The sequence below is a fragment of the Solanum tuberosum genome, unplaced genomic scaffold (genome assembly GCF_000226075.1).
Source record: "Solanum tuberosum cultivar DM 1-3 516 R44 unplaced genomic scaffold, SolTub_3.0 scf00806, whole genome shotgun sequence".
Lineage (NCBI taxonomy): Eukaryota > Viridiplantae > Streptophyta > Magnoliopsida > Solanales > Solanaceae > Solanum > Solanum tuberosum.
This window is the reverse complement of record NW_006239735.1, coordinates 88019-98445: the sequence shown is the minus strand read 5'-3', so window position 1 is coordinate 98445 and position 10427 is coordinate 88019. Positions and strand designations below refer to the sequence as shown.

The 10427-nt window shown below is 33.8% G+C and overlaps 1 protein-coding gene across 1 annotated transcript; it reads right to left on the bottom strand.

The window, feature by feature from the left end:
- Window positions 1–1103: 1103 nt before the first annotated feature.
- LOC102586047 (putative disease resistance protein RGA4) lies at window positions 1104–10407 on the bottom strand. Its single transcript, XM_006367503.2, has 7 exons — window positions 10155–10407; window positions 9037–9216; window positions 8814–8882; window positions 2320–6135; window positions 2068–2143; window positions 1880–1967; window positions 1104–1413 (listed from the first exon to the last, which is right to left on the bottom strand). Exons 4-5 carry the CDS (start codon window positions 6035–6037, stop codon window positions 2136–2138), a joined length of 3726 nt encoding a protein of 1241 aa, XP_006367565.1. The 5' UTR covers window positions 6038–6135; window positions 8814–8882; window positions 9037–9216; window positions 10155–10407; the 3' UTR covers window positions 1104–1413; window positions 1880–1967; window positions 2068–2135.
- Between the last annotated feature and the right edge of the window lie 20 nt (window positions 10408–10427).

Genomic DNA, 10427 nt, shown 5'->3' with positions numbered 1-10427 from the left:
AAGGTATGAATTATTATCTATTTAACATCTTTTAAGATTTATCTATCCATTTGTTACCTTTTTTAAAAAAAATCTTGAGCTGAAATTCAAATTGTGATTATAAAAGTTAAATATTAATATGTTAAAATTATTGAGATTAATCGGGTCAAATTGGGTGGGTCAAGACCCAACCCGTTTTTTAGCCCATTTGAGCCCAAAGCAAACTTGGACGGGTCAAGACCCAACCTGATTTCTATTTTAACCCATTTTAGTATCTCCAATTTCAATTAAACCCGCTCATTTGACACCCCTAGCCCTTACTATTACAATAATGACTCATATATACCCTCTCAATTTAAAAGTGACTCATATATATCCCTAATTCTCTATCGTTACAAAAGTGAAAAAAATAATTTTTTTTTTTTTTTAATTTTTAATATTTTTAAAAAATCATGTATTTGATATTTTTCACACATAAATTATTTTTTGACTTCTTTGATTATTATTATTTGATTTTTTTTTCATTTTTAGTGTAAAATCGGATAAAATAAAACGAAAAAAGTTTGAATGGAAAAGGATTAAAAAGCTAAAAAATAAATTAATTTTTTTGTAGCTATATTGTAATTTAGTTTTTATATGTATAAAAAAAATATTTGAGACATTTATAATAAATTTTACAATAAAATAAATGAAAATAAATAAATTTGACTATTAAAATACTAATTCAAATTAGTCGATTATTATAAATAGTCTGAAAAAAAACAGGTGAGAAAGATTAAATATACCATATATGAATCATCTTTTTTTAATCCATGAGAATAATTTGTAATTTACATCTTTAAATATGTTGTCACCAATTTACACATTCACTAATATTTTGTGCAGCTTTTGACAATTTACTCATAAATTTTTCACGATCTTGTAAGCAAGGGTCATGACAATACACTCTTTTGTGACTTGCAAATCAACTGACCCATTCGATTAGGCTACCCTCATTGTTTATTATGCGCAAACACTCGCCAAGATAAATTTCAAGAGGAAAAGCACAGCTACATTAAAGCAGGGCGGACCTAGTATTTTCTTTAAGGGCAGGGGGTGTAGTAAAAGAATAGCCAAGATGAATTTGAAGAGGAAAAGAACAGCTACATTAACTGATTAAAGAAGATGTATATGAACTAGGCAATGATGCAGCAGCTAAGTATTAAGTTCAAAATGTTTGCTGGAAACAAAAAACTCTTTGTACAAAAAGGCATGAACACTGTGCAAGAAAGGCCTCTGCTGTCAAATCTTAGTCATACAAGTAAATAGTATCTCCTCTCCAGTTTCCGCCTAATGTAATTTCCCTGGCTAATCACGACACTTAAACACATCTAAGAGAAGTCTGCTTCAGTATACCATCTCGACAAGTTTCATGCCATTGTTTCATTCAAGAATCTGAAACATAGGAGACGGTAAAAAGTCAGTTTTAGTAGCACAGCAACCTCCTAACTTCATCTTATGAATAGTTCATGAACAGAATTCAATGGCTCGGTCCACGGATACCCTTTACTACCTGACCAAAGTACCTGACCTGATATTGAGTTTACGCTTCTATTGTATAGAAAAGAAGAAAAAATAGATTTCAAGTGAACATCCAAAAGGGGAAGTCTAGAACATGGTACTTGTTGGTTGGTTGAACTACTCATTCATTATTTACCCAAAACTACTTGTTAGTCTTTTTATTTTCATCAACTCGTAGAAAAAGGTTATATATTATCGAAAGACACCCATACATAAAAGAATAGTTTCACTAGGGCAAATGAGCGACTGTGTACTAAATTATTTTTACTTAATAGTTGTTGGTATATATCCATGTTATGAAGAGTAAATGTTGAGAGATTATGTAGTCAGTAGTCTTTACCAAATGCTCATGTAAGAGTCTACGGCTGAAGATTCTGTTCTTCAACAAAACAAACGTGTTGGTTCCTCTCTATCGAACATAACTAACCCTGTTAAACAATAAAATTGTGTCATGAGAAAAGAAAAAAAAAAAAGGAGTGCAAAGAAAAACTTGACAAAATTGTTACAGAATTCTAAATGGAATTTCACCTAGTGTAATTGCTGCCCATGGATTTTGACTTAAAATGCCACAACAACGTTCTAGTGTGACCTTCGAGCTAATAACCTATGAGTAAAAATACATAAATATTCATGAGTAAACCATATCTTAAAAGTAATATAGATATTCATAAATTTGTTTCAAGTGGAATAGAAAAATGTTTGGAGAATGGAGAAGACTAACTCGTGGAAAATAATAATTAAAAATGCGACTCGGAAATTGAAAGAGAAACAGAGACTTACGCAAGTCCTGAATTGTGCTTCCACCAACTTCAATTTTTTGAATATGGGAAATGTTGGACCACTGGGAGTTTGGGCCACTCCGATTGGTGCAACTTTCTTCTAACTTTGGGCAGCCTTTAATTCCCAGGTTCCATAATTTGGTGAGGCGTTGCATGGCATCTCTCGATGGCAAATGCTCTAGTTTCTCACAGTTTACTAAATGTAAATGTCCCAAAAAAACAAGGTTGCCAAGCCCATCCGACAGAGCTTCTAACAATGGACATTCCTCTACACACAGATATTGTAATTTGGGCATGACATATGAGAAGTCCAGGTTCTGTAGCCGTTTGCACCTCACTAACCTTAACGTTCCAAGAGAAGTAAGGTTGCAAAATCTATGAGGAAGAGCCTCGATTCCGAATCCATATATTTGAATCTTTGTTAAGTCAGAGAGTTGCATAAACTGATAGGGCAGAGAATCCCAGTGACCATGTCCATACACCCACAATGTACGAAGGGACAGCAGCTGCTGAATGCCATTAAAAATCAATTGGAATGCCTCAAAATCCACCATCTCTGAGAAAGGACCAATTTCCAGTTCACTTAACTCAGTGAGATGGTGAATACCCCCTGAGGGTAAACTAATCAATTTGGGACATTGTGATATATACAAATAGGAAAGTGAAGGCATTTCCCCCACATGTAAAGGGAATGAAACTAAATTGTCACAGCGGCTGACACTCAAAGTTTCCAGAGACCGACAATGCTCTAGCATTCCACTTGGTAAACTGCTCAATCCATCACAATCCAATAACCGAAGATCTTGGAGGGAAGTCAAATAATTCTCTTCACTCGGAACAGGAAAAGAACTGAAATTCGTGCAGTTATCAATCGTTAAGAGCTTAAGAGAATGGAGATTGTACAAGCTTTGTGGCAATTCATGAAACTCTCTGCAGTCGGAAACCGATATGTGTTGAAGAGAAACATTGTTGCGTAGCATCTCATCTGGCAAACAAGTGAGCTCTTTCATATCATAGACTTCAAGCTCTATGAGAGATGTCAAGTTGCTGCACAAGTTCAACAATGGCATTTCACTGTCAACTCTGACAATTACTAATTCACGGAGGATTTCAAATTGATTCGGAGTACCTTTTAACAATGGACAGTTCCTAATCCTCAACTTCTCAAGCCTAGGAAACATTCTTACTCCAACTTCATCTCCCTTCCACTCAATAAGGCTACGCATATCCTCCAATACTAGTGTTTTCAATGACGGGAACACTTGGATAATGCTGCTTGATCCAATATTGCTAATGTCAACACCATATAAAGCAGGTCCAATGCATTCCAACTCATGGAATCCTACCAGCTCAAGATGCCGAAGGAATTTCAGTTGGCCAAGTGATGGAATTTCTTTGCACCTTTTGCAACCACTTAATCTCAACATGACCAAATTTGGTAGCATTTTTTCACTGAACCATGAAGCAAATTTAGTCCCTAAATAGTCCACAACTTCTAAGGTTTTCAAGTTCAGATGTGGTTGAAGACCATCCAACACATGCTCATGATTGATCTCACAGCCTTCTGATTCATCATGGGACCACGAATACACCAGTTTGTAGATATTTGGTTTCTCCTGTAAATATGTTGTTCGAGCCTCTTCTTTATTTCCGACTAATTGTAGACGTTCGATCGTCAATTCACCTCTAAGATTTTTCAAACAACCCAGTTCTTCTATTCGATGACCTTTCTTTAAACCTACATAGAAAAACTGTAGCGTCTGAAGACTAGTCAATTGCCCCATATTAAGTGGCATCTGAGAATCTGATTCGAAACAATGGTAGCAACATATGTGTCTCAAACTTATCATATTTGCCATTTCTTCTGGAAGTTTCCCGAGTGGACACCAGCAGCTATAGAATCTCAAAGTTTGCAAATTGTAGAGCTTGCATATGGAGTTGGGAAGGTTTTTCATCTCAGTATTGGAGAGATCAAGATATCTCAAGTATATTAGCTTGACGATTGAGGCTGACAACTCCTTGATGCCTGACCTGGACAAATTTAAAACTCTCAAGAACTGAAAGCTCAATAGCATATCATCAGATATATTGCTTTTCCAGAACAATGTGCACAAACGTCCTGGCTCATATATCTTATCTATTTGATCACTTGGTGATTCCCATCCAAAGTATCGAACTTGAGAAAGACTTTCTCCTCCGACACTCTTTTGATCAAATAGTTTAGACTTAAAAATATCTCCTGCCAAATCATGCACAAGATCATGCATCTTACAGTGTGTTATATTGTTGTACTCATCTAGCTTAACATCCTGCAGCAAGGAATATTGTAACAAGAGTTGGAAAAACTTGTTCCCGACGTCTTCCATCACAGTGGTCTCTTGACATAGACGAAGAAACCCTTCTGCCATCCAGAGTTGGATTAGTTGGTCCTTTTCAAACTCAAAATCTTTTGGAAACATTGCAAAGTAACTAAACCATTTCTTCAGATGTGGAGATGGTAGATAATCATAACTGAGTTTTAGGATATTCTTAATGCTATCTTCAGATGCAACAAGGGAGCTGCCATCAAGAATTGCCTGCCATTCATGTTTTTCCTTGTTACAAAAGAGGCCTCCCAACACACTAGCAGCCAAAGGTAGACCTTGACACATTTCAACAATCTTGTTCTCCACACTCAGTATTTCCTCCGGAACTTCCCCATCAACAAATGCTCGTTGTTTGAAAATGGACCAACAATGATCATCTGTTAATTTCCCCAACTTATGAAGATCTGCTGCTACTATGGATGCCACTTGCTTCGAACGAGTAGTCACGAGAATGCAGTTTCCTCTGGATGTATTTATTCCCCTCAAGGTGTCCAAGAACTCGTGCCACGAAGTAGAGTCAACACGCCACAAATCATCCAGGACAAGCAAATACTGTTTTTCTCCCAATGCATCTCGGAGCTTCTTGACTATTATATCTCTGCTCTGGACCTCAACTTTCCTCTCTGTCAATGATTCGAGGATCAGTTCAAGAAAGCTCTTAATTTCAGACATTTCAGGTAGACACAACCAAATTCTCTTTTCAAAGTGTTTCTCGATGTGTTGGTCATTGAAAATCCTCTTAGCCAGAGTAGTTTTCCCTAAACCCCCCATACCGACTATGGGAATGGTGCACAGAACAGCATCCTTTCTCATGTTCAAAATCTTCTCCTTTATTACAGCAACATCTTTGTCTCTACCAACAACATCTGAAGGAACTAGTGCAGAATCTGTTTCTCGGATTAGTAGTATTTTCCGAGAAGGAACCGTCAGTGATTGGAAACCGAGGTTGTTAGCTAACTGATTGATATCCCTCAACTCTTCATTGATCTTATTGATTTTTCGAGACATTTTGTACTTGAAAGCAGTATGAGAAAAGAATTGACTGACCTTTTCCATTAGTTTGGCTCGGTTGTTCATCACTTTCGCTTTGATAGATTCATATGTGAATTTGTCAAACACATTTTCAGCATCTTCAGCAATTCTCTCAAGCATCTTGAGCCATTCTTCCACAGCCTTATCTTCGACTTGTCGTCTTTCAGCATCATGAATGAAAGCTTGGATCATGGTTACATATCTTGACAGCATTCTGAGATTTTTCTTGCAGTTCCTTAAACTTCTGGCCTCCTCAATTGTGAGAGAAAGTAGCTTCTCAAGCACAACCTGAACAGTAGCACCAATTACAGGGTCGGCCATTGTTGTTTTTTCTCCTTAATTCACACAAAGTCCTCTTCTTCCTCTACACCAAAGTTTTTGCACAAATCTTCTTTTGCTAGTTGTTTGTTTGCCAACCACTAAAGAAAACAATAAAGTAAAGAATAATCCCAAACTAAAAGAAAACAATAATCCCAGCACTAAAGTAAAGAATAATCCCAACACTAAGGTGGCGTTTGGTGTGAAGGAAAACTTAAAATAGTCTTGGGATTAAATTATAGTGCCACTTAATTTGTTGTTTGGTTGGCAAGTCCGGAATAACTTATCCCGGGATTAATAATTAGTACCGGGATAAGTTATCCCTTCCCATGGGTGGTATAGTAATCTCGAGATAGATTATCCCGGGATAAAATGACTAAATGACAAAAATGTCCCTTTAAACATTTTTTATACATTACTTTTTACATCCATGAAGGGTATTTTTGTAAACTTATATGTTGTTCTTAAGATTTATTATTTTGAATACAACAAACCAAACACTCAATAAAAAATAATCTTAGCATAACTTATCCATCATAACTAATCCCATCATAACTTATCCTATCATAACTAATCACATCATAACTTGAATTCAAACCAAACAACTCCTAAAGAAAAGAATGATCCCAACACTAAAGTAAAGAATAATCCCAACACTAAAGAAAACAATAAAGTAAAGAATAATCCCAACACTAAAGAAAAGAATAATCCCAACACTAAATTAAAGAATAATTCATACACAATAATTAAATAAAGAATAGCTTTAATTTTGGGTGGTCGTTGTGTTACTTTTAATTTCTAATGAATGGCAGTCACTTTTCATTATGATTTTGAATAAGGCAAGTTAATCATCATATCATATATCATTCTCGTATCATATAAAGTGGAAATAAAAAAAGATTGAAAATGGAAATATCAAAATAATCTTATAAAGTTGAGTTACTCCAATAATGTCATTAAAAATAGAAATAAATTGTTACTTTATAAACTCTAAAAACTAAATTATGTCTAATTAATTAAATATTAAATAAATCATATCATATTATGTTAACTAAATACTAAATAGTATATCATATTATACTACATATTAAATAGTAATCATATCACATTACAAAGAAAAAATATATATATCTAAATGTTGGATTGTCATTTTTGCCATATGATAAATTAGATAATTAATTACATTAAGTAATATTATTTTTCCCCTTAAGTTAAAAAACATCTGTTAAATAATTTTTTCAATTATATGAATTGATCGTGATTTGGGAATGGAGAAGTGGTACTTTAATGCTTGCACAAATGACATTCATGTTATGCAAAATTAATTGTTTTAAATTCAAAGATTTTTTTTATCTCTATAGAACTTTTACAATTCCTATTTTTATTTTTTATTTTTTATTTTTCTTAACTAATTGGATATTCAAATTTTAAAACTTTTAAATTAATAACCTAATTGTTAATATAAAGATTAGTAGAATTTGACTAGTTCATTAAATAATTAAATGTTGGTTGATTTAATTTAATAAATATATATATGTTAAAAGGAATTTTAAAGAACAACATCAAGAAACACTATATAAAGATAACAAATGATTTCCATTTTCCTAAGTTTTTATTGGATTGAGCAGATTTTTTTAAAGAAAAAATTGACCTTCCTTTTCATTTCTTATTTTTTCCCCTACTGCATGAACTAATATTTTTTTAAAAATAAAAGGCCAAAAGGCCTGAATTATAATACAAAATACTTGAATGAGTAGCTTTTAATAAATAATTATTGATTTTAGCGATACTTTTATTTATTAACATTTCTAGCAATATATGACAATATTGTGATAAATTTGCTATATGTATTAAAAGTAAATTATGTATGCAACACATATGTATTATAACTGTTTTAGAATATATTCTGTTTTTTTTTTTAAGAAATTGACACATTTGTATTATAAGTGTATTAAAATGTGTAATAAATGTATTATCCATCAATAAAACTTTTATTATATGTGTTTTATAAATTGTTCTCTGTAATAGGTATTAAAATTGTATTATAAATATATTTAAAGTGATCAAGAGAAAAAAAATGTTATGGCTATAAATAGTAAATATTTTCTTAATATAATATATTTATGTAAGTTTTCAACTATGTACATCAAAGGGGGTTAGACCCAAGTCATAACGACCCGGTCCAACCAGAAAACAACAAAGCAAAAGAAAAGAGCAAAAATTAAAGAAAATCAAAGGTTAAAGAAACTCTAGAAATGAAAATGGAAAGTGGTAGCTAAGGAGTTCCTGTCTTCCTGGACTTCATCGGCCAAAACCAGAGAATTTTTTTGGCATAATACATAAATATTACCCTTAACTTGACGTCAGTTATCAACTATGATCTTTAACTTTGTGTTTGCACAATTAGGCACTTAAACTTAAATAAAATTGAACAAATAGACACGTTCATCCCACATGACACCTTACATGACAATTTTTTGTTCTACGTGGCGTCCTACGTGTATTCTAACATGTAGGATACATGTTTCTACTTGTTCAATTTTATACAAGTTTAAATGTCTACTTGTTCACACTTAAAGTTAGAGGTAATAGTTGTTCGGTAAAGACAAGTTAAGGGTCATGATTATGTATTATGCTAATAATTTTTGTGACGTTTAGAACCTCACAAAAATATCAATATCCCCTTCCATGAAAGTGCAGCTACATCTGAAGATCATGAATTCCTTGGATTTTCCAGCTTTGTGCAAACTTGGTAAAAGAATTCTAATTGAAAGTTCACCTGACGTAATTGCCGCCCATGGATTTTGCACTTGAAATGCCTCAACAATGTTCTAGTATGACCTTGGAACTAATAACCAATGAGAAAAAAAATACATAAATATTCATGATTAAACCATATCTTAAAAGTAATATAGATATTCATAAATTTGTTTCAAGTGGAATAGAAAAATGTTTGGAAAACTATAAAAGGAGAAGGCTGGAGGAGAGTAACTTCCACCTACTTCAATTTTTGGAATATGGGAAATGTTGGTTGGACCAGTACTGGGAGTTTGGGCTACTCCGATTGGTGCAACTTTCTTCCAACTTTGGGCAGCCTTTAATTTCCAGGTTCCGTAATTTGGTGAGGGTAGAGAATCCCAGTGCAAACGTCCGAACACCACCAGATCACGAACGGACAACAGCTGCATCAAAGAAACGGGGAAACTACGTTTAGTTGAACACTACATAATTTGCATAAGCAGTTGAAGTATCAAAAGAGGATATATTCATCATTTGATGCATTCTTTAGCAGAATACTTAAAATATGAGGTGCTTGATGGGATGTTCCTCCTTTAACCAGATGTCTCGGGTTGGAGCCTTGGGTATTGAAAAATCCTTGGTGGAGAGTGCTTTACCTCGAATTGGGCCCTACACAGCACGAATTTGGAATAGTCGACTTCCTATGCTTGATAAAAGTATAGAGAGACATCACTTTAAAACTTTTTGTAGCACATGTTTTAAAAACAAACAAATAGTTTCACTTAATAATTGTTGGTATTCCCCATTATGAAGAGTAAAATGTTGACAGATTATGTTATCGTTACTAAATATTCATGAAAGTGTCCCGTAATGTCTACGGCCGAAGATTCTGTTCTTCAACCAAACAAATGTGGTGGTGGAACATAACCAACCCTATTTAAACAGTAAAAGAGAAAAAAGTAGTGCAAAAAAACGCATTCCTCTAACAAGTCTAAATGAAAATTGACCTAACGTAATTGCCTGCCATTCATGGATTTTGACTTGATTTACCACAGTGATGTTCAAGTATGACCTTGGAACTAGTAACCTTTAAGGGGAAAAAAAACATAAATTTTCATGAATAAATCATATCTTAAAAGTGATATAGATATACATTACTTGAAGAATTATAAGAAGAACACCAATTTGATTCAAGTGGACTAGCAGAGTGCTGAAAGCATAGCATAGATAAGATGCAATTGACTAATAATTTTGCATTTTTTTAACGTCAAAATAATTGCAGGAGATAGTATTAAATTATATACAGAACTTCTTTCTAGAACTGATAGAAAATAATAATTAAAAATGCGACTCAGACACGGAAAGAGAAACAGAGACTTACGCAAGTCCTGAATTATGCTTCCACCAACTTTAACTTTAGGAATATGGGAAATGTTGGACCACTGGGAGTTTGGGCCACTCCGATTGTTGCAACTTTCTTCTAACTTTGGGCAGCCTTCAATTTCCAGGTTCCGTAATTTGGTGAGGGTAGAGAATCCCAGTGCAAACGTCCGAACACCACCAGATCACGAAGGGCCAACAGCTGCATCAAAGAAACGGGGAAACTACGTTTAGTTGAACACTACATAATTTGCATAAGCAGTTGAAGTATCAA

Coding starts and splice junctions, on each gene's coding strand:
- LOC102586047 (XM_006367503.2), bottom strand. CDS start 6,037: ATGGCCGACCCTGTAATTGGTGCTACTGTTCAGGTTGTGCTTGAGAAG.